The sequence below is a fragment of the Dreissena polymorpha genome, chromosome 11 (assembly GCF_020536995.1).
Source record: "Dreissena polymorpha isolate Duluth1 chromosome 11, UMN_Dpol_1.0, whole genome shotgun sequence".
In the NCBI taxonomy this organism is placed as follows: Eukaryota; Metazoa; Mollusca; class Bivalvia; order Myida; family Dreissenidae; genus Dreissena; species Dreissena polymorpha.
In genome coordinates this window covers 67,334,124-67,358,066 of record NC_068365.1, presented here as the reverse complement: position 1 = coordinate 67,358,066, position 23,943 = coordinate 67,334,124, and the positions used below count along the sequence as shown (strand labels likewise).

At 37.6% G+C, this 23,943-nt stretch overlaps 1 protein-coding gene across 9 annotated transcripts in view; it reads right to left on the bottom strand.

Moving 5' to 3' along the window:
• The window catches only part of LOC127850612 (uncharacterized), a 1,644,088-nt gene that overhangs the window by 371,398 nt on the left and 1,248,747 nt on the right, over positions 1–23,943 (bottom strand). The window contains exon 5 of one of the 9 annotated variants that reach the window (XM_052383755.1): positions 21,412–21,561. The exons of the other annotated variants lie outside the window; for them this stretch is intronic. Coding sequence (XP_052239715.1) covers positions 21,412–21,561 — 150 coding nt within the window. The remainder of the gene's footprint in view (positions 1–21,411; positions 21,562–23,943) is intronic. 9 annotated transcript variants of the gene reach the window in all.

The window sequence follows — 23,943 nt, the reverse complement described above, 5'->3', positions numbered from 1 at the left end:
ATTTTAGTTTTCGTTCAAAGGCAATCTCTTTTTATTTTAAAAATTTATTTTGGGCGGAAAGCGTCATTCCTGTAGTAATTTCACTTTTAATAATTAATTATTAATTAATGGGGCAGAATTCTGCCGCGCATCTATCCAGACACGTTAAAGAATAATACAAACTCTGCAAAAATGGTAGTGTTCATGCATATACATACCAACATAAATAAACAAAAAATGAAACTATTATTTGTGACGAATGTCACTAAATATTTTCGCATTAAATTATGTTGTGCTTCCTCTTTCCGTTTTCCGGCCGTAAGGGAAATAACCTACACTAGTTCATGACGAAGTGGGATAAAACACAACTTTAGTGAACATAGCCCGTCTAAAGTGTATTGTCCAAATCCCGAGGTGTTTAACATTTATGTGATTCGATCATCAATTCGAATGAGAGAAACTAGTGCTTATTTCACTTAAAAACTGTGCTTGTAAAAACAACAAACAAACATAGATTTCATTTGCGTTCGAAAGCGCTTGGAATACACTCTAAATTCAACTTAATGTGCACTGTGTTCGAATGTATTATACGTGCCCGTTTTATGTCATAGGCGTCACCAGGTATCGTGTTTAAAGAAGCTATACGTATAACGATAACAAAATAGTTGTGACATGATCGCTTTCAATGTCGTATTTTCGTTTCGTATCGAGCTCCGTAATATGTCCGTTAGGAACGGTTATTTGTGCTATCTATACAAATGCACTATGTTTTGATATTTAAATGTGTTTGTCTTGATGTTGAGGTGGAGATATTTAATAAACTAAAATCTGAATCTAAAAATACCAGTTGTTTTTTTAAAAATAGTCGTACAAAGACATTTGTTAATGTTTAACATTTTCTTATGAATTAACTTATCATATAGTATATATTACATCAATATGTTTGCTATACCGTTGACGTTAAGTGTTGAACTGTAAGAACGGCGACTAAAGCATAGTTTAATGTGTATCCACCAGACAAATCAAGGAATTTGTATTCAACAACAGGTCCCTATGTACCGGTAATCAAATATCTTACGACAAGAGCAAGATACGACTGAATTATAAATTATCAACAAAGGAGCCATGCTCTGGAAAAACAGGGCTTAATGCATAAGCATATAGTTCCGACTCAGATGAGCCTGTGCAGTCCGCACAGGTTAATTACGAACGACAGTTTCCGCCTAGACTGTATTTTCTTAAATAAATGGCTTCCTTTAGACGAAAAACTCCATAAAAGCTGAAAGTATCGTTCCTGATTAGCCTGTGCGTATTAACGAGGCTTGTTAGGGACGACATTTTTCGCACATGCTTGAAGTCACGTTTCCACAGAGCGAGGATCAAACAGAGATTTGTCATCATTATGTTCTCAAACCAAAGGAAATTGCGAAAATGTCAAAGAAAATGAAAAATAATAGACGCATCTGTGTGGTGCAGAGAATGTATAAATCTCCTAAAATGTATCGTAAATACATGTGTAGTGACGTAAAGTAAATGTCTCGGAAACATAGAACAGTATGGCCGTAGATGTGTCACGTTGTCAGCACAACTCGTGAAACCACGTGTTAAAGTCACTGAGCACTGATTCGAATAATTCACCGATGTAATCGTTTACGCAATGTCAAATTTTACAGGATTGTTGGGGTCAGTTACATAATTGTTATGTTGCGTTTCTTAATTATCGACGGCGTCGCTTTATTACGAACACACGGATGGCTGATATGTCAAAAGGAATAGAATTTCCATGTGGCCAAACGAGCGGCAAGACTTCCTTTGGGAAGGTCCAGAACTCCGTTACCCGGATCCGATTGTATGGAGTGTGGCGGCGTCTTGTAGAACGTTCTGCCGTTTGCGCTCACATTCGAGCGACTTCCGGCTACTGATTCCTGGAAATCGGTCGAGTCTTCGTCATCGGAGTTTACGCTTTTGTCAATAATGTCAAGGTTTATTACTCGGATATAAGGGTTTTTTATTGATCCCGAGACGAGAGTTTTAATCGTGGCATTATTTGGCTTCGGTGCATCATCTTTTGCATGCGTGTTCGCATTCTGTTCGAAAATGAGGTTTAACTTTTTTTTGTCGGCCGGGCCCATGATGATTCACGGAAGCATGCAACAAAGTGCAAAGGACGTCATTGTGGTAATTGTCGACTGCTTTCTGCCAAGAGCTAAAAAAGAACCAAAACCATCGTTGCCAGTGATATTGGTATTATCTTTAAATAAGAACGTATGTCATTTTTAACAAGATAGATATTTGTTGAGTATATTGTCGTCTTTACACATGTCAAATGACTTTTAAAGTTATACTCATCTGCCACTACCATTATTACTACTACTTAAACAGGAATAAAACACGTATAAAAATAGTACTTAATGTAATACTTTGGATTAGCCAATGGTTTGGTGGTATTAAGCGAACTTTATTGGAGAACAGATATTGACACAAAGAAAAATATGATTTCGATAACTTGAGCCTAGTCATGGAAAAACATCGCTTAATGCATATGCGTAAAGTGTCATCCCAGATTAGCATGTGCAGATTCCAAAGGCAAATCAGAGACGACTCTTTCCACCTAAATTAGATTTTTGCTTTGAATATACTGCCTTACATAAAAGTTGAAAATAGCTTCCTTGATTAGCCTGTACGGACTAAACGATTTCATCTTGAAAGACACTTAACGCACATGCTTTAATCCCCATTTTCCCAGAGCGTTTCTCCATTTAAACCCTATTTCCGTGCACTCACCAGTATGTTGGCGGATCTTTCACTTGGGGATGTCCTCGCTCTCGCAAAACGATTCAATCTTCTGAAGGTGAAACAAACAAAAAACTATTGACAAGTACTTCGGAATGTAAACTGTAAGTAATGTATATGTATGTTTAGAGTAAGGTATCGAAATAAGACAACATGAATAAGATACTCTAAAAGTATGTGGCAAGTAGTCAAATATGTTGTGTTTATCGAATAATTAATTACCTTAGTAAATTAATAAATGATAAGTGCATAAGTGTTTCATTCTAATGTAAAAAAGTAAAAATGTAGCTATAGCAAGTTGTTTCAAGGCTTAAATATATCATTCAGACATGTATTTTCCAAAAATACTTTAATCCTGCTTACACAAGAGGTATTTAAGAAAATATATTTTCCAAAAAAATACAGAAACTGTATGGAAACAACAACAATAATTTATTCTCACGTCCCTTTGGGCCGCAATACAATCTACTAAAAACAATAACAAACATTTATCCTTACGTCCGATCGCGTTTAGTCCATCCTCTCAAGTTATGCTGAAATCATTTTCTTCTTGTACAGCATCTTGAGCCGAAAGTGCTTATGATCTAGCACCGCCGCTATCAGACCTGTGTAAGCCTCTTCAGATGAATAAATATGTCTGAGTTGAAAGTGTCGTCCCTGATAAGCCTGCGCCGGCTGCACAAGCTAATCAGGGACGACACTTTACGCACATTCATACACCCCGGTTTACCCAGAGTTAAGCTGACTATTTATTTATACATGATATACGATGCAGGATATTGTTTATAACGGGGCATACTCCCAGGAAGTGTACGTACTGTTGACGACTCGGATGACTCTCCATGGCAACAGGAAGGAGAGGATAAGGAGAGCGTCCTGCACCTTATAGTGTGTGAGGCCCCGTAGTAGCGCCACGTCTACCACAAACAAAACAATCACCACACTCGTATCAAACACCTGAAACCCACGAGTACAATAAGGCAAACTCATCGCTCCCTTTTGAGCTTCGTGTTAGATATATATTACGAACCCGTTGACAGTAGTGGCATTCTTATTATCAAACTTGGTAGAATAAAGTAAACAAATAAAAATAACTGTAACAAGATTGTTCATAGGTGAACCTAATATTTTGTGTTAATTGCGGTTTTTCTTTGGGATAATGCATGATTTTATTATTTATTGTGTCATGTGTATTTTAATTAATTAATAAAACGATTCGAACTTTTGAGTATAGGCTTTTTAAATCGAATGTTTTGTCTCGTAAAAACCGGTAATGACCACATTTGACACAAGCGCAAGCTAACAGGGTAAAGCAAGGTTACAAAGTCAAAGTACTTCACGTATTTTTTCAACTGCAGAAAGCCCAGTTTCCTGAAAACGAGGCTCATCTGATCAGTTTCAGTTCGTTAAATTGATTTGGTTTGATTAAATTTCGAAACACTCTTTAAACGATATAAGCGACAACTCATTGAACAAAAGTGTAGAAAATGCAAACAACCGATAAAACGTTCTTAAATTTCTATGTTTTAAGCGCACATACCATACACAAATAACAAAGTTGTCTTATATTTCGTTTGTTTTATTTTAAATGTACATTTTATGTGTATTAATATTGTATGATTCCCATGTTTGTCTTCTCCGTTGAGTACTTCATATTTCTACCCATTTTGTTTTCACTGTAAAGTCATGGTTTTTGAGTGTGCATCTAGTCTTCTGTGAATGAATTGAGTCTCGCTCTGGAAAAACCGGGCTTAATACCTGTGCGTTAAATGTCGTACCATATCATCCTGTACAGTCGGCATAGTATAACGGGGACGACTCTGTCGGCTCGTATGATATTTTTTTATTAAATGAACTCCTCTTTTAGCGAAAATTTAGTTTCGTCGGAAAGTATCGTCTTTGATTACCCTTTGTTGACTGCACATGCTAATCAAGGACGACACTTAACGCGCATGTGTTAAACTCTTGTTTCACAGAGCGAGGCTCATGTTTCAATGAATGGTTTTTTACTTCAAAATGTAGCTAAACAAGTAAGCTTTCATACTTGTTCGACAATATGAATCTGACGATTATGGACAAATTTGAGCAGCGCTTAGGGAAAATGGGGTTTATTGCATGTGCGCAACGTGTCGTCCCATATTAGCCTGTGCAGTCAAAGGTTTAATGTTAAATCGGGAAGTGTCATCACTGATTACAAAGTGCGGGCATCACAGACTAATATGGGACGACACTTCACGCACATGCATTAAGCTCCGTTTTCACAGAGCGCGTCTTAATGATAATTAATAGGTAATGGGTCCCGAATTCCGTCAGTTGAAAAGCAATGTTTCATTACAGATGTTGAATCAGTTAACACGCTTAAACCACATCTGAAAACAAACAACATTTAAACACATATTCATATGCATTACCTTTCTACGTTTAATTGAATTGCGCGAATCTAAACCTCTCTGTTTTTTCATTCGTTAAATGACGAGTTTATTAGGCGCGAAAGTTGACGTTTATTGCCGTTTTACGAATATGAAACCGAGTATCAAACGAGCATCTTCCCTAATGGAATACAGGACGGTCGGCACATAATGAGATATAGAAAAATGCATTCCGAGTTTTCAATCGAAGAAATGTCAGTAACGTCTATAATAACTATTGTCAATTAAAGATAAATTGGATTCAACATATGCTTTTATGGGGTTTATGGGGAAATGTCAGTGAAAAACAACTGCTAATTCAAATTGTTCAAACAGAGAAAAAATAATTATGAACAATTGCAATAAATTTTAACTGGTACCTACGTCATAACGTTATCATTCGCGTGCATTCATCCAGTTGAACGCTTTTAAAACGTTAACAAACGATGAAAAAGCATAAGCTAAAACTAACTTTGTTGTTTACATGAGATTTTTGTTCTTTAATAAATGACCATAAGCAACACTATGATAATTCCAATTGTATGTAAATTCATGTAACAACTGCAACTTAATTAAACAATAAAGTTAAAATTAACTCATATATGGTCCTCCATAACCAATACTTAAATAATTCACTCAATCAATAGTTTCACTCAAGACAGCGATACTTGACAAAACTATTATTTCTCTAATCACTCGTGAACATAAATCGACTATATACAAAACAAAACCAACAAAAAAATATCCTGTATCTTCTATATGGAAGGAATTCGACTAATAAACAAGTTTCAGTATATTCTCCGTGACGATAAGTATATGGTATCCGCCTAGCGACCAGGAGGTAACGGGTTCGATCCCCGCCGTGAGAGCGTTCTTATGATCTTTCAAAAGACACAACATGACTGGTTCTACCAAGAAACAGACTCTGAAGCGTTTTGATAAACCGTATTCCTTCGATGCAATCGAGCTAAATTAATGGGTTAAAATATAAAAATAACGTTCAGCTCCTTGTACTCGTACGAAGCTCAGACAACAAACCTTGCCCCAGCTGCAACCAGTCCCGGATTACACATCGGGCAGAGTAGGCGACAGCCTATGGGCCCCGCAACCCATAGGGGCCTCAGGAAACCGTGGAATTCGATATAATTACAATGATTGTGTTCGTAAATTCTTAATCTAATAATTATATAATGTCGCATATTCGTTACTGTATTTTAATTCATGCTTTCCGGTTGTTTATAAAGAAATATCAGTAAATTAAAAGTTATTTTAAAATTAATTTAAAACTGATAATTCACTGTTTCAAACAGTGAACAATAGCAGTGTTAAGTATCGATATTTTTCCCAGTTGTACTGTGAAATTACATCGTTTTCATAAAGATACGACGTCATTTTTTAGCAAAAACACTAATACTCATTTGTAAGCAAAACATAAAAAAAATGTGTTAGATTTGGTGGAAAATCGATTTTATTTTCACTCGCGATCATTGACAAAAATGCCATGATTACTCGTGAATCAAAATCGATCATTCGTCGAATCTAACAAATATCCTCTATATAATTATATATAAAAACTATAAAAAATGATACAGTAGATGTCTAGCCAGCCTCTGCACTGGAAGGTTAATTTAAACTAGTGAGATCAACTGGGCACTGGCGTTCTAGTAGTCACTACGCCGAATATAGGCATGTTGCGTATGAATGCAGTGGAGTTCCGAAATTGCCGGCAATGGAGGTTACAAAACTCTAACAAGTATCCTTTAGAAAATCTATAAAACATTTTTTTGTCTCAATATAAACAATTTTCAGACTCACTGTGAAGTTTTTCGTTTTCTATGTCACTTAGACTTTGAACCTTCAAACGTACAAAACCTTGAGTATTATATTATGCACACTGAATAATTGCACTTCTCAAAACGAGATGTGTTTGTTAATCGGGGACAAAAATATTACAATTGGTAATATTTGCAAATTACAATAGTCTTTGCCTTCTGGTTATGTACACAAGTCTCATCATATTTTCGCACGAACAAGCAATCAAACGACACATTCTCGTTAATCGTGCGAATTGTTGATTAGCCCATACTATAAAAACACAGTATTTAACAGATATAACATATTAAGTAAAGAGACTTTGAATCAAATCAAATAGAAATAACTGGTGTATCAAGATGCAACGAAACATGTTTTCACAGTCAAGGAGCACTTTTCTGTGTTGACAATAACGTTTATATTGTTCGGAGGTAAGGTTTTATTTTTTTATTTTATTTTTCAACCTTGAACAGTGTAGGAATATTTAAAATTGACCTTTTCACGTTTTGGTAAATTGACAACATGGATAAAAAAGTTTCAGATTCGCAAATTTGCATTGTATTTTCGACAAAACAGTACAAAAGAAGGGAACATTTACCACATTGCTCTAAAATATTCATTATATGCATCTTTTGACGTTTTCAAAAACATGAAAATTATGAAGCGTTACACACGTGAACTATTGACACATTTGGAGAGTTCTGTCATTATCGATTACATTATCTGACACTGCGAGGACAGCTTATATAAAGTTTAAAATACACTGGCTTTGATAGCACGGACGGCCGAATGGATTAAGTGACTTTTACGCAAAGGGTCAGTGGTTTGAGCCCATTGTTAACCTTTTTTAAAATGTGTTTTATTGATTTCATTTACTTGATCTATTTAGTGCTTATCTTTAAATATTTACATTTATTATTATAAAGCATTTAATGACACATTCAATAAATGCCAAATTCCGTGAAAACGTCCTTTTAATAAAATACTGTTGGGGTCAAGAAGGTTAATTTATTTTTTGTGAATTTGGAGAAACGGGTGTAGTTTACTTATCTTATATTTCCATTGATATATACATACTATTTAAACACTTATTTACACTCGATTTAAATTCCGTCGATTATGCAACACACATGATTGTTTTATGCTTTATATCTTCAAAAACATGTAGAAAGAAAAAAACATTTTTTCCTTTTAGAGAAGACCTGCTTACAAACTTATTCTTTAATTAACTAAATTTGAATTAACATGTGGCTTGGTTGTTTATTTGTGAGTTGTTTTTGTTGTGTAAAATTCCATAAATAATTTTACAATTGGTTTATTTTTTAATTATGGATAAAACACTGTTTGCAGATCGTCATCTATTATACATCATTCGAATTATTTGAGACAAGGTTGCAAAGATTTTTACAAACAATTAATAAATATAACACTTTTTGTTCTGAAACTGAATTAACACAAACATCTTTGACCACTCAATAAAATACATTAAAGATTAATCAAATGTCTTTAAATAAGCATTACTTCATGCGATGACTGTATATGGCATTCCGCAACTACAATTGCTTTATAAATGTGTGTAATTAAATTATTGTGTTATTTTTAGGCAATGTTTATGCGGATAAAGACTCGGAGGAAAGCCTGAAATCTTTCTTGAAGTCACTGACAAGGTACATTAGAGCCGCGTTCTAGCAAACCCGGGCTTAATGCATGTGTGCAAAGTGTCATTCAAGATGAGCCTTTGCAGTCCACACAGGCTAATCAGATACATCATTATCTGCTTTGAAGGAGTGTTTCCTTTGCAGTCCGCACAGGCTAGTCAGACACATCATTATCTGCTTTGAAGGAGTGTTTCCTTTGCAGTCCACACAGGCTAGTCAGAGACATCATTATCTGCTTTGAAGGAGTGTTTCCTTTGCAGTCCACACAGGATAGTCAGAGACATCATTATCTGCTTTGAAGGAGTGTTTCCTTTGCAGTCCGCACAGGCTAGTCAGATACATCATTATCTGCTTTGAAGGAGTGTTTCCTTTGCAGTCCACACAGGCTAGTCAGATACATCATTATCTGCTTTGAAGGAGTGTTTCCTTTGCAGTCCACACAGGCTAGTCAGATACATCATTATCTGCTTTGAAGGAGTGTTTCCTTTGCAGTCCGCACAGGCTAGTCAGATACATCATTATCTGCTTTGAAGGAGTGTTTCCTTTGCAGTCCGCACAGGCTAGTCAGAGACAACATTATCTGCTTTGAAGGAGTGTTTCCTTTGCAGTCCACACAGGCTTGTCAGATACAACATTATCTGCTTTGAAGGAGTGTTTCCTTTGCAGTCCACACAGGCTTGTCAGATACAACATTATCTGCTTTGAAGGAGTGTTTCCTTTGCAGTCCGCACAGGCTAGTCAGAGACAACAGTATCTGCTTTGAATGAGTATTCCTTTGCAGTCCGCACAGGCTTGTCAGATACAACATTATCTGCTTTGAAGGAGTGTTTCCTTTGCAGTCCGCACAGGCTAGTCAGAGACAACATTATCTGCTTTGAAGGAGTGTTTCCTTTGCAGTCCACACAGGCTAGTCAGATACATCATTATCTGCTTTGAAGGAGTGTTTCCTTTGCAGTCCACACAGGCTTGTCAGATACAACATTATCTGCTTTGAAGGAGTGTTTCCTTTGCAGTCCGCACAGGCTAGTCAGAGACAACATTATCTGCTTTGAAGGAGTGTTTCCTTTGCAGTCCACACAGGCTTGTCAGATACAACATTATCTGCTTTGAAGGAGTGTTTCCTTTGCAGTCCACACAGGCTAGTCAGAGACAACATTATCTGCTTTGAATGAGTGTTTCCTTTGCAGTCCGCACAGGCTTGTCAGATACAACATTATCTGCTTTGAAGGAGTGTTTCCTTTGCAGTCCGCACAGGCTAGTCAGAGACAACATTATCTGCTTTGAAGGAGTGTTTCCTTTGCAGTCCGCACAGGCTAATCAGAGACGGCATTATCTGCTTTGAAGGAGTGTTTCCTTTGCAGTCCGCACAGGCTTGTCAGATACATCATTATCTGCTTTGAATGAGTGTTTCCTTTGCAGTCCGCACAGGCTTGTCAGATACAACATTATCTGCTTTGAAGGAGTGTTTCCTTTGCAGTCCACACTGGCTAGTCAGATACAACATTATCTGCTTTGAAGGAGTGTTTCCTTTGCAGTCCACACAGGCTAGTCAGATACATCATTATCTGCTTTGAAGGAGTGTTTCCTTTGCAGTCACACAGGATAGTCAGAGACATCATTAACCTCTTTGAAGGAGTGTTTCATTTGCAGTCCACACAGGATAGTCAGAGACATCATTATCTGCTTTGAAGGAGTGTTTCCTTTGCAGTCCACACAGGATAGTCAGATACATCATTATCTTCTTTGAAGGAGTGTTTCCTCTGCAGTCCGCACAGGCTAGTCAGATACATCATTATCTGCTTTGAAGGAGTGTTTCCTTTGCAGTCAGCACAGGCTAGTCAGAGACAACATTATCTGCTTTGAAGGAGTGTTTCCTTTGCAGTCCACACAGGCTAGTCAGATACATCATTATCTGCTTTGAAGGAGTGTTTCCTTTGCAGTCCGCACAGGCTAGTCAGATACATCATTATCTGTGTTGAAGGAGTGTTTCCTTTGCAGTCCGCACAGGCTAGTCAGAGACATCATTATCTGCTTTGAAGGAGTGTTTCCTTTGCAGTCCGCACAGGCTAATCAGAGACGGCATTATCTGCTTTGAAGGAGTGTTTCCTTTGCAGTCCGCACAGGCTTGTCAGATACAACATTATCTGCTTTGAAGGAGTGTTTCCTTTGCAGTCCACACAGGCTAGACAGATACATCATTATCTGCTTTGAAGGAGTGTTTTCTTTGCAGTCCACACAGGACAGTCAGAGACATCATTATCTGCTTTGAAGGAGTGTTTCCTTTGCAGTCCACATAGGATAGTCAGAGACATCATTATCTGCTTTGAAGGAGTGTTTCCTTTGCAGTCCACACAGGCTAGTCAGATACATCATTATCTGCTTTGAAGGAGTGTTTCCTTTGCAGTCCACACAGGCTAGTCAGAGACAACATTATCTGCTTTGAAGGAGTGTTTCCTTTGCAGTCCGCACAGGCTAGTCAGATACATCATTATCTGCTTTGAAGGAGTGTTTTCTTTGCAGTCCGCACAGGTTAGTCAGAGACATCATTATCTGCTTTGAAGGAGTGTTTCCTTTGCAAGCAAACAGGCTAGTCAGATACATCATTATCTGCTTTGAAGGAGTGTTTCCTTTGCAGTCCACACAGGCTTGTCAGAGACATCATTATCTGCTTTGAAGGAGTGTTTCCTTTGCAGTCCACACAGGATAATCAGAGACAACATTATCTGCTTTGAAGGAGTGTTTCCTTTGCAGTCCACACAGGCTAGTCAGATACATCATTATCTGCTTTGAAGGAGTGTTTCCTTTGCAGTCCGCACAGGCTTGTCAGAGACAACATTATCTGCTCTGAAGGAGTGTTTCCTTTGCAGTCCGCACAGGCTAGTCAGAGACATCATTATCTGCTTTGAAGGAGTGTTTCCTTTGCAGTCCGCACAGGCTAGTCAGATACATCATTATCTGATTTGAAGGAGTGTTTCCTTTGCAGTCCGCACAGGCTAGTCAGAGACAACATTATCTGCCTTGAAGGAGTGTTTCCTTTGCAGTCCACACAGGCTAGTCAGAGACATCATTATCTGCTTTGAAGGAGTGTTTCCTTTGCAGTCCGCACAGGCTTGTCAGAGACATCATTATCTGCTTTGAAGGAGTGTTTCTTTGCAGTCCACACAGGCTAGTCAGACACATCATTATCTGCTTTAAAGAAGTGTTTCCTTTGCAGTCCGCACAGGATAGTCAGATACATCATTATCTGCTTTGAAGGAGTGTTTCCTTTGCAGTCCACACAGGCTTGTCAGAGACATCATTATCTGCTTTGAAGGAGTGTTTCCTTTGCAGTCCACACAGGATAATCAGAGACAACATTATCTGCTTTGAAGGAGTGTTTCCTTTGCAGTCCGCACAGGCTAGTCAGATACATCATTATCTGCTTTGAAGGAGTGTTTCCTTTGCAGTCCGCACAGGCTAGTCAGAGACAACATTATCTGCTTTGAAGGAGTGTTTCCTTTGCAGTCCGCACAGGCTAGTAAGAGACAACATTATCTGCTTTGAAGGAGTATTTCCTTTGCAGTCCGTACAGGCTAGTCAGAGACATCATTATCTGCTTTGAAGGAGTGTTTCCTTTGCAGTCCGCACAGGCTAGTCAGATACATCATTATCTGCTTTGAAGGAGTATTTCCTTTGCAGTCCGCACAGGATAGTCAGATACATCCTTTTCTGCTTTGAAGGAGTGTTTCCTTTGCAGTCCGCACAGGCTAGTCAGAGACATCATTATCTGCTTTGAAGGAGTGTTTTCTTTGAAAACGGCTAAAAAAATCCGATGCAGGGAGAAATTGTTGTCTCTTACTAGCCTGTGCACACTGCACGAGCTAATCTGGTTCGACGATTGACGCAGATGCATCCAGGATCATTGTATGCCATGTAACTCGTGCCTTGAATTTTGAACATTTATTAAGTCTAATATTGCAATATTTGTATTGTACATAGCAATTAAACAAGATATTGCACGGATAATGTAGTTGTGTAAAATAATTAGAGCGAAATTACCGCTTATATATATAGTAAGGATATTTAAGGTGACATTGTGTCAACAATTCAATTGACATTGTGTTAATATAAGACTTTGTATAACAAGCATTATGGCCATCAAATTGTAATAGCAAAAAAAAACGACACGATTTCGTCACATTTTCAACATTTAGGACGTTTTATTTTTTATTATTTTGAGTCATTTTTGTCTTATAACACAGAACAGTTTCAATCAAGATATGCATACTTGAATAAAAACAGTTGTGTCCATTTCTTTCAACAACACACTCCAAGAATAACGAACATACCCTTCTCAAAACGTATATATGTAATACAGTTCGCTGCGAGACGGTAGTTCCCGTCATGTCGACGGTATGGCCAGAGCCTTCTCTGGTTCCATTTCCGGCTGTGGCAGTTGGCCGAGGACAGCTGCTCTCGATGAAGCGATACGCATAGTCGAGAACATCATGGCTAGTGGCGACACCAATAAAAATCTCGTGGAAACCCTCGAGAAGTTAATTAACATCAGAGACGTCGTGAAGATAAGACAGCAGCGCAACGGAAGTCCGGACAACCGGAACGCAATAGTAAAACCCGAACGAGTCGGCGTGGAAAATAAGCCGCCACTATCACAAGGCAAAGAATCGGAACCGGCTCTTGCTGACCGCGACTTCCAAAACAAAAACTGCTTCAAGCTGGGACAGATCTGCGGCTTCTACCGAGACTCCTGCTGCGCGCGCGATACGGAGTACGGATCGAACTCGCCGGTTTGCTGCATCAGGTTTTCCGGCGGCGGAAATTTCCTCCTGAGCGACCGTTACGGGTACTGCGTGCCGAGCTACGCCTCCTACACGTGCGATGAGATGCAGTGGATGTACAGCCTTTGGCAGCGTTAAGCGGACGCCGCACTGGAAATTACACAATCCGTACGTGGGGTTGCCTGTCGGCTTGTTTTTTCACCCGCAAAGTCGTTTGCCAAGACTTTTAACGTTGTTATTCACGTGCGTGAGCTTGCGGGGATTTTACGACGAATGGTGTATTTGATTTTTATAAGATAGCATTAATCTTAGTTACCCGCCTTCTGTGCATTCCATTAAGGCACGATACTGTTTTCATATATTCATGTTTGTCGTAGCTCTATCGTTTCGTTTGTCGTTTTTTTTTCCAATGCACGTTTTTACTCGTGTGCAGAATGCTAGCAGTTATTATTTTGTTGTTTTAATGTTAAATAATTTCCGTTAATATTCATTAAATAAGATTTGAGTAGAATACATTGTTTTACTTTTCCATTAACACATGTTGGCAGGCTGGCCTTAAATAACGAGTAGTCTGTAGATGTTCTATTATTCATTCTACATTGGAATTTAGTTTGCGAATGATTTCCTTCTGGGTTGGCAACGTGCAATGGCAGATTTAAGCCTCATTCTGGGAAAATGGGCTTAATTAAAGTCCGTAAAGTGTCATTCCAGATAAGCCTGTGAAGTTCGCACAGGCTTATCAGGGAAGGTGGACATTCCGCGTGTATAGTATTTTAGGTTCAACGAATGACTTTGTTTAGCGAAAACGCAGTACATGCGTAATGTGTCGTCCCTCATTGGCCTGTGCGGACTGCCCAGGCTAATCTGGGAAGACACTTGACGCACATGCAGAAAGCCCAGTTTTCCAAAAAAGATGTTCATCTGATCAGTTTCGGTTCGTTTAATGTGTAAATATATCCATAAAGGTGTTGTTTTGTTTGAATTTCAAAACACGTTTTCAACGCGAAATCTCATTCAACAAAAGTGTTAAAATGCCTTAAATTTCTATGTTTAAATGCACATACCATACACAAATTACATAGTCGTCTTTTATTTCGATGTGTTTCATTTTAAATGTACATTTTATGTGTATTTATATTGTATTTTACCCATGTTTGTCATCCCCTGTGAATATTTGATATTTTGTAAAAAAAAATAATACTGTTAAGTCATGTTTTTAGTGTGTATCTAGTCAATTAAATACTAGTACAAACACATGCCTTTACTACTATTATTTAATATGCTGATTTTGTTAATTAATTGAACATCGCTCTGAAAAAAAGGGCTTAATACCTGTGCGTGAAGTGTCGCACCAGATCATCCTATACAGTCGGCATATGTTATTCAAAGAACGCCTCTTCTACACAAAAATCTAGTTTAGGCGGAAGGTGTCGTCCCTGATTTGCCTTTCTGGGCTGCACATGATAATCAGGCACGACAAAAAACGCACATATGTTTAACTATATTTTCACAGAGCGAGGCTCATGATTTAATGAATCTTTTTTCAAAGAGTAGTCAACACAAGAAAGCTTTCATACCTGTTTGCAAATATGAATCTGACGATTTATATAGACTTATTTAATACAATTAAGCAACGCTTTGGGAAAACGGGGTTTAATGCATGTGCGTAAAGTATCGAACCATATTAGGCTGTCTAGTCAATTATTTAAAGCATAAGCGGGAAGTGTCTTCACTGATTAAAATGTGCGGACTTCACAGGCTAATATGGGACGACACTTCACGGACGTGCATTAAGCTCCGTTTTCCCAGAGCGCGGCTTAATGCTCATTTATAGGCAGTGGGTCCCGAATTCCGTCAGTGGGAAAGTAATGTTTCGTTGCATATGTTGTATTAGTTGACACGCTAAAACCATATCTGAAAACAAACTACATTTTAACACATATTCATATTTATGACTATTGCACGTTAAATTGAATTGCGCGTATCTTTAACTCTGTTTGTTTTCACTCGTTAAATGAAGAGTGTGTAAGGCGGGCAAGTTAATGTTTGTGCCTTTTGACGAATATGAAACCGAATATGAAACGAGCATCTTACGCCAACAAATACACGACGGTCGGCACATATGGAAATCTAGCAAAATGAATCCCGATTCTTAAATATAATTAAATCATGTTAAGTACATCATATAGAGTCCTTATATAGCATTTAAAATTCGCTCGCATCTCCTGCAAGTGTAGTGTTAGCTTGTTCCATGTTGACCTTAACAACTGTGCTTTGTTAAAAATGAACAGTTTTTTATCGAAGAAATGTCAGTGACGTCTATAAAAACTAATGCCAGTTAAATATAAATTGGATTTATTATATGCTTACATACAGTTTATGAGAACATGTCAGTGATAAACAACTGATAATTCAAAGATTCAAACAGAGAAAATATAATTATGAACAATTTCAATACTTTTTAACCGGTACCTACGTCATGACGTTGTTTTTTGCGTACATTTCTCCCGTTAAACCCTGTTGAAAGCTTAACAAACGAGGAAAAAGCATAAGCTAAAACCAACTGTGGTGTTGTCATTTGATAATCTATTTCTTCAGCAAATGATCATCAGTCACACTATATTAATTCCAAGATTATGTAAATTCATACAAAACCTGTAACTTAATTAACAAATAATGAAAACATTTTCGCGCATATGATCCCCCAAAACCATAACTTAATTAATACACTCAATCATATTTTCACTCAAGACAGCGAAACTTGTGTATTAAATGGTCTGATCATTCGTGAACATAAATCGACTATCTAACACAGCAACAAAGTGTCTGCTATATGGAAGGATTTTTATAAACAAGTTTCAAAAATGTATCCGTGACGCTATGGATATGGTGTCCGCCTAGCGACCAGGAGGTAACGGGATCGATCCCCTCCGTGACGCTATGGATATGGTGTCCGCCCTGCGACCAGAAGGTAACTGGTTCGATCCCCTCCGTGACGCTATGGATATGGTGTCCGCCTAGCGACCAGGAGGTAACGGGTTGAATCCCCTCCGTTGGAGCGTTCTTGAGATCTTTCAAAACAACAAGCAGTGGTTCTACCCAGAAACAGACTTGAGAGCGTTTTAATAATATGACGACACTTTACGCACCTGTGTTAGGCCCAGTTTTCCCATAACGAGGCTGAACTTTATCGCACGATTTTTAATGAGCCGAGCATGTGATATTTGAAACACAACCCTCATCCGAGTTATCCAACCCAAGAAACACGTTGCTTATATGTTACTTTTAATGAGCATTTCAACTTGGCTGGACGGAGCATTATCTATGAAAGACGCATTTTAACGAAGTGCATGCGAATCTTGACTTTTACACGGTGATATGCGGGGATTCACATCCGACCAGGGTGGTTACATTAGGTAAGCGAATTTTCGAGTGTTTGGAGGAAATTTTGCGTACCTTAGTGGTAATGGTGTGGTGTGTGATTTCTGCCGTATTGTTCTGGCATGTTGGTTTGTTTGAATGGCGCCAGTACAACGGCACGCCAATAACGACATATATATCCAAAGGTGTAAGTCGACTTTGAATATAGTCGTGTTATCGCTGTTCTTACCCGCGAACCCCAAACACTAAATGCGCGATATTGAAATGTTTTTACCCATCACACCGAAATGCGACCAATAAAAACATCGTTCTTTCTGCCATTTTTTTCCGAAATGGCGCACCTCATTTATCGTTCTAGCGTATGTGTTTGTTAGAAATACAAAAAGACAACAAAAAACGACACACATGACGTTTAACGTTCTTTCGTGTTAGCGTTATGGCGTTTTGTCGCCATTCGAATCCGCAAAAACGGTATGTCAGTATTCAGCAACCATACATGCTGTAATTGTAGCGAGTGAAGTGTTTTTGATGTTGTAAAATCGTATCGTTTGTCTTGCTTAATTATGCGCAGTTTCTGTATGTGACGCTCTTCCGGTATGCACTTCCGGTATTTGACGCACTTTGCTTCTTACGTAAGCGATGACTATGCTAATTTTCCATTATCATTATGTTTAATGTTTCCTTGTCATTTTACAGACGATTATGTTTTAGAAGTGGTCCCAACGAAAATGTTTAGAGCATCAAGTTATATTACTTCAAATTGAATAAAGTTTGTCGTCATAATTTTATATATGGATTGCTTTATCATCAATCGTTTTAAACTCCGAATAAATAAGTACCGTATATGGAGTGAATATTAATCCTCAAATAGCGGCTTGAATCCCTGTACACTGAGAATTGCTTACATTATTATAACGTGATAATAATGCGTTTTTTTCAAATCAATTAACTGAATTATATTTTTGTTCCAAAGCTTTTGGAATGCAATACACATATTCTGTACTGAATACATGGATTGAATGTACACGTAAAGACTTCTTTAACGCAATACTTTTCAAACTTAAATATCGCAGTTGTTTGTTAAGAAATTGTACATGTGATCATTTTACTTTGTTCTGAGCAAGATATCGATAAAAGTATTCATCAATGACGATCGGACGCTTGAGCACGTGGGGTATGTATAGTTTTATAAACATGGACATTGTTCAGCGCAATACTACTCTAAATGTATTTGAATGTCGTAATTTAAGGTGGGTTCTTACATCAGGATAACATTAAACTGGTTTTTAAAAATGCAAGGCTTATATGAATATTCAAGAGCGCAACCGCGAATTTCGGCAAATTGCGGGCTCGCTGCGTACCACTCAGCACACTCAACCGTTTCAAGTTCTGAGCGACATCTAAATCCACAAGCAAAGTATCTATTATATACAGCTAGTGTATGCTGCTCTGGTGCTGTCAGTCTTTCCAGTATCCGCAGATTTAAGATCACATTGGTAACTTCACAGATTGATGCAAATCCTACGAGAACACAGTGGAGATATGGATCACGATATCTGATAGGCGGAGAATGTGTTTATGTCTTAGTCAATTTATAAGAGCCAATGCTCAGATCCAATCATATAACGAATATATTGGTCGTTTGTTCGCTCAGCAGAAAAGGTTGAAAGTAAAAGCAGTTTAGTTATGTTTTAACAGAAATAGACGCACTGGAAATAAAACAAATGAAAAAATGAGAATAAATGCATTTCGATGTTATTGTCTTCTCGGTTTATCATGGAAAGGAATACATAGTGCTGATTGGCGATACGTTCGTCAATCATGCATTGTCTTTTCTGAGGTTATAAACCATTGATTAGGGATGGGTTTTATCACTTTTTGAGCGCACATTTCTACGCACATCAAGTGTAAATGAGTGAATAAAAATATGGACATTGTTAAACTTGGTATTGTATTGTGTTCAAGAACTATATTTAAGATTTAATTTGCAAAGAACGAGAAAAAGGTTAGCATAAGCATTTCGTGCTTGGGTAATATACACAAAAGCATCAATTTAAAATTTACAAATGTATTCATAGCAAACAAGCTCTATTCATATATGTTCATTATTCAATGCAGTAACACATTTAATTATCAAATCTTTATATTCTCCATCCAATTTCTGCGCAATTGAGGAAGATTGTATGTAGCGTACATCTTGATTTTTTATTCATTTGTAAAACGATTCAATTACAATTCGAACCGTAAACTGGCTTATTGACCTTGCTGGACACACGTATATATTCCACGTGGAGGTAAATATATGAATATGTATAGTCGTAGTGGTTGATTAAAACTTCTGATTCTAAAGTGCGTCCAAAAGATTCATAACAAAAACTATAAGAGCACGTGCATATACCAATTTACACATCATCATGCGTATTTGACAGAAATACGAGAGTATTCAACACACCAATTCAGAGTGTACAATGTAGCGATGTTAATATTTTGAAACATACAAATACATTGCCTCTTCTTACAGTTTATAATACATGTACATATCATTAAATTACATAATCGAGACTAACTAACTGGTCACAAATATCTTATATTTAACATAGGTGTATAGTTATTTTTTTAATGTCGTTACATTGTTATATTGTTCTATTAACCACTTATGAGACGCATAATTCGCAAGACGTGCCAGTTAGCGGCGTTGTTTGTACGACGAAAACTCAACGAACACTCGTAGTAATGTAACGCTCCTGCATAGTCTCCTTCCATTTCGTAACAATGCCCGAGCAAGTTCAGTGCTGTCTCTTGGTGATACAGGTTGAGTTTAGTTCTTATATCTATATAAGCCTCGAGGACTCCCATAGCATGAAGCTGTTTGTCACGTTCACCAAGTTTTCCATACGTGAGATACTGCAGATAGTGTAGGAATGGACGGGCATCCACCTCAGCACTGACCATCCATCGTTTTTCAACGTAATCTCTCTGTGCAACTTCCTCTTCAGTGATATTGCGATTCATTTCAAACAATAATATGAAAGGGGCACAGTGCGATTCCTGTCTTAAAAAATTTACACAGAATGTGAATGGCATTTCACTGGAGTCAGTGTTGCCTAATAGCATATCAGCAAACACCTTCAGATCACTGTCTCCCTGTATTGATCTACATCCACACACAGCCTTGACCTTGCTGTGATACCTCCTCTCTACATCCTCCAGCACTCGAACTGCCGCCTGAAGATGACCACTGCAGTATAGCATAGAAGCAAACTTTAAGCGACTAGAAGCTACATCCGAATTTAAGGAATATCGGACAGGCCTTATATTTTCGCTGTCAAGAACGTCTTGTAGTCGCAAATAGTAAGATGATTGAACTGAAATGTGTAACTCATAAAAGTGTTTAATCAATTCAAGAGCAGCAGTTTTTGACATGACATTCGTTGAGTTTTCAATACATTCAAAACAATTGTGTATTACGTATTTTAATTCATGCTCGACGGTTGTATGAGAACTGCTCAGTTTATGTTTGATAACTGTTAACGCATTGTTCAATCTTTTCAAGCACTCAAACTTCAGCAGTAATCTGATGCTGTTATGTAAAAATACACCTCTTAGTTCTCCAGCCTGTACATTATGACGCATACTACACGCTTGTAACCGACAACGTATATTATCTATACCAATACAAAAAACATCTTGTAAGTTATTCCTTATCAACGAGTCTATATACACTAAAAGGCGTTTCTGCAGCAACTTTGAGAGTTTCCCATCGAACAAGTTCACACCTTCTATGATATAATGCGGAAGCCTTCCCAATCTCAGCCATCGCCTTAATTCGTGTAAACAGAGCAAAAGTACAAACATAAGGTTGTGTTCGCACCACAGACAAGGATGTGTTCTTTCTATGGTGAAAAACATTATAGTTTTACAATGAAAGCTTGTAATAGCATCCACCACAATGTTAGCAAATAATGATTTTTTGATAAGTTTTAAAACAATGTAACATTTTATTTGAGTCATATTGAAGCTAAACATCAACAATCGTTCTATCAGGTTTGGGGACAGTCGCCATTCTTCACGCTTGTAATCGCTGTCTGGATGTCCTGCTGGTACCAGGAAACACGGAGCTATCCGTGCAGCCTCGAGAAGCTGAACAGGTGGCCAGTGTTTACCTCTACATCTGTCTATCCATTGCTGTATTTCAGGAAGAGGTTTGCGTACATAAAATGCTTGTACAATATCCCAGTTAGGTACCCAACTCACAGAAGGCCCATTTTTAGTTGCCTCCCCTTGATCTCTAGCATCATACGCGATGTCATTTTTCCATCTTTCAGCGCTGAACAGTATTTGCCCAGAATCTTTCCTTACGAACGTGTCATCGGTCAGACTGGTCTCTGGTTCCGGTGTGTAGACTCTGATGACTTGTAGCAAGTACTGTTGAGGTGGAGTGGTGTTGTCGTGGAGCATCAGAAGGTTCTGAAAACCAGCCTTCCAGTCTTCCCAGATGGTCATGATATTGGTTGTGTTGAAACTTCCTAGAAAATCAATATCCGACTGGAGACCGGGAGTTGTGGTCCCTTCCGACTGGCTCCCGAAATGAAAACACTCAAGGTTCTTTCCTTGTAGTTGACATGCTATTTTCTCAAAGTGCTCCCTCTGCAAGTAAGTTCTCCTCCGCTCCAATACAGTTTCCTTCCCAGCTCCACTGTTGTCAAGTGCGTCAAACATCCGAATAGACAGTTCTGTGAAATGCTCTGGAATCTAAATATGCATATATGATATTACTTTCAATTAGTTTTGATCATTTGTACGTATATATTGAGCATAGTTTTGCAATATTTTCGATACATATTGCGTATATTATTTGTTAAATTTTATATAAATTACTTACATGTTTGTGTTGATAACTCTTTACTAGTACATCTTTTTTTATCGTTTGTATCAAATATGCAGCAGATCAAATATATCAAAACCAAATGTATTTATAGTACTTAATATAAAATAGTTTTAAGTATGCAAGTATATTAAATCGACAAACATGTATACGAGAACTGATAAATCCATACGCGCGCTGATAGATATAAATCAGATATGATTCAAAATCAATAGATTGAAGTCTTATTTAAAATTATGATTTGCTCCGTTTGATGGAAGAATATATTTCCAAATGAAGGATGTATGTGTTTTGATTTTTTTTAACCGAACATGTGTCATTATGTAAATGTGGATGCACAGGTTGCCTGATTGTGAGTTGGAGACCGACCCTTTGGTTTGCATGCCTGCAAGTCGTTGTTTCAGTTAGCCAGTCAGAAAGTATATCAGTCACTCCTTGTGTCTAGGCTGTCTATCTATATATTTGTCTGTCTGTCTGTTCGCCCACTCTGCGTGTCCAAAGAAAGACTGACTTACTTCTTGAACGATGCCTGTCTGTATTCTTAACTTCAGATTAGCCTATGCAGTCATCATAGGCTGATCAGGGACGACACTTTCCGCCGAAAGTGGATTTTTTTCTGAAGAGTTTTCTTTTAAAAGAGAAGAACACCAAAAAGCGGAAAAGGTCGTCCCTGATTACCCTGTGCGGAATACACAGGCCGGAACTGACTGGCTATTGTGGGACGATATTTAAGGCACATGCCCTTAGCCCCGTTTTCACAGAGTGCGCCTCATTTTTATATGTGGCTTTCTTGTCTGTCTATTTTTACATTTCTGTGTGGTCAACAATTTGTGTGTCTCTCAGTCAGTTGCCCGTAAATCTGAGAACGTGTTCTGTATTCCTTATGTTCAGTATAAACTATCAATAAAAACAACTAGTTTACAAACAAATGCTAATGCTATACCTGCATGATTGATTGAAGGTTTTGATAATGCTTTTTGTTTGACGCTCTTCTGACACCAATATCGCTTTCCTATTAAAAAAACATGTACCATGATTAGCAAAAATTATATACTAGAAACTCTGTTTATACGATTCGAAATTTGGATGAAAATATAATTGCAATTTAATATAAATTTATATAAAAGTACACACCAGTTACATGGTCTACTTGATCAAAGTAACATGCCTGTAATTGGCTTTTATGGATAATCATATCCAACATATATTTAAATCAGATTGTTGAAAATCACAATGCATAAACAACTTATGTTGTAGAATAAATACATAATTATTTAGTATTCAAGTGTTTTGCTTGTGTATTCGTAAAAAGGAAATATTTAGAGGATAATACACGGCTGAGCCGGGGCGGGCAGTGATAATCTGCCCGCAGGAAGCATAACGGCCTGTATTAACGTCTATAAAATATACCTAACCTTGTTTTGTTTTCTTTGTTTTATTTTTTTTCTAAAATGTATTACAGAACCAGCTTTTTGTACTTATATTTTCATTCAATTAATTACGCAGTTAATAATGTATTTTTGTGACATAATTTCTGTGACGAAACAACAGTTTTAGCTATTCGGACGTGGAAGGTTTATATAGAATATTTTGGAGCGAACGAAAACAAAAACCTATTTCGGATTGTGCATTTGTCGTGCACAATTGGAAGCTTTGATAAAATTCTTGTAATTGCTCCGACAAGTAATGCAATTTTATAAATCGTGTTTTTGGTGACAGTGGGTAGCATTCGCTACAATCATTTAAAGGGGCCTTTTCACAGATTTTGGCATGTTTTTCATTAAAGTTATTCATTAAATGCTTTATATTGATAAATGTAAACATTCGATCGTAAAAGCTCCAGTAAAAACTCAAGAATCAAATTAAAACAAGGGCTGTTTGTAAAACATGCATGCTCCCAATATGGGCTCTCTGTTGTAGTGACAGCCATTGTGTGAATATGTTTTTTGTGACTGTGACCTTTACCTTTGACCTAGTGACTTGAAAATCTATAGGGGTCATCTGCCAATCATTATCAATGTACCTATGCAGTTTCATGATCCTAGCCATAAGCGTTCTTGAGTATTCATCCAGAAACCATTTTACTATTTTGGGTCACCGTGACCTTGACCTTTGGCCTAGTGACCTCAAAATCAATAGGGGTCATCTGCGAGTCATGGTCAATGTACATATGAAGTTTAAAGATCGTAGCCATTAGCGTTCTTGAGTTATCATCCGGAAACCATTATACGATTTCAGATCACCGTGAC